General features: G+C 29.1%; 1 protein-coding gene across 2 annotated transcripts in view; it reads left to right on the forward strand.

The window, feature by feature from the left end:
- LOC106459707 (eukaryotic translation initiation factor 3 subunit B-like) overlaps positions 1-987 on the forward strand; it is a 45,828-nt gene that overhangs the window by 14,377 nt on the left and 30,464 nt on the right. For both annotated transcript variants that reach the window (XM_013919355.2, XM_022386232.1), the window contains exon 5: positions 199-327. In XM_013919355.2, coding sequence (XP_013774809.1) covers positions 199-327 — 129 coding nt within the window. The remainder of the gene's footprint in view (positions 1-198; positions 328-987) is intronic.

Below are 987 nucleotides of genomic sequence, written 5' to 3' on the forward strand. Positions count from 1 at the left end.
TTTAGTGTATGAAGCTGTCACTGATTAATTGTTTTTAATGTACTTTATGAGAGTTTTTTATTTTTTTAGAGCATTGGAAACTTGATATTTGGAGTAATTTTAATATTAAATAATCTGTTCAGGAAAGACTTGGGCATTAACATGTACCTGAGAACAAAAACTAAATATATATATATATATATATATATATCTTTTTAGGGTAATCTGTGGTACTGGCTTGAAGATCCTGATTGCTATGACCAGTACAGTGTTATTTATGAAGGTGGGGCTATGTCAGCAGTGTTCCTTAACAGTCATCCTGAACCTACTCCACTCAGAACAAGAGAAGTGAGTCATAAACTTTGTTTATTTTCATTTGATGTAGAAACTTGCATTAACATTAACTGCTTTGAATAACAAAAAAAAAATGTAGTGGCAGCATGTTAAGTTCTGAAACACAAAGAATTAGTTAATATTGTTGAAAAATAATAAATATGGTTTTAGGTTGAATATTGACCACATATTCTCTAAAAATGATTTCTAACTAAATCTGTGTATATACATATAAAAGCAGCATGAGGTTAATCTAAATCCTGTATGTTAATATTTTTTGAAGAGCGTGTTGAAGGAAAGTTTATTAATTTTTTAAGTATTTATTTTTGCTAGAAGACATTTTAATATTCTTGTTTTGTTATAAGGTAAAATGTGTTTGCAGGCCACAGAAATTATTCTACTTTCCTCACTCCAACCTTAATATTACAGATAGTGTGGAATATGGTCTAAAAACATACTGTGTCTTTGTTTTTATATCTTGTAACACACACATAGCAATTAGCATTAACTCTACATTTGTGTGCTATGAGTGACTTAATTTTTACAGTATAAAATTGGGTATGTTTGGGGTAAAGAAGCATTGGATAATATTTCAGATCTCAGTAATACAGTTGTAATTGTAAAATTTTGTAAAATGTAAGAACGGATAATCACCTTAACCCTATTGACATGGGT

Source organism: Limulus polyphemus, unplaced genomic scaffold (assembly GCF_000517525.1).
Source record: "Limulus polyphemus unplaced genomic scaffold, Limulus_polyphemus-2.1.2 Scaffold650, whole genome shotgun sequence".
NCBI classification, from domain to species: Eukaryota; Metazoa; Arthropoda; class Merostomata; order Xiphosura; family Limulidae; genus Limulus; species Limulus polyphemus.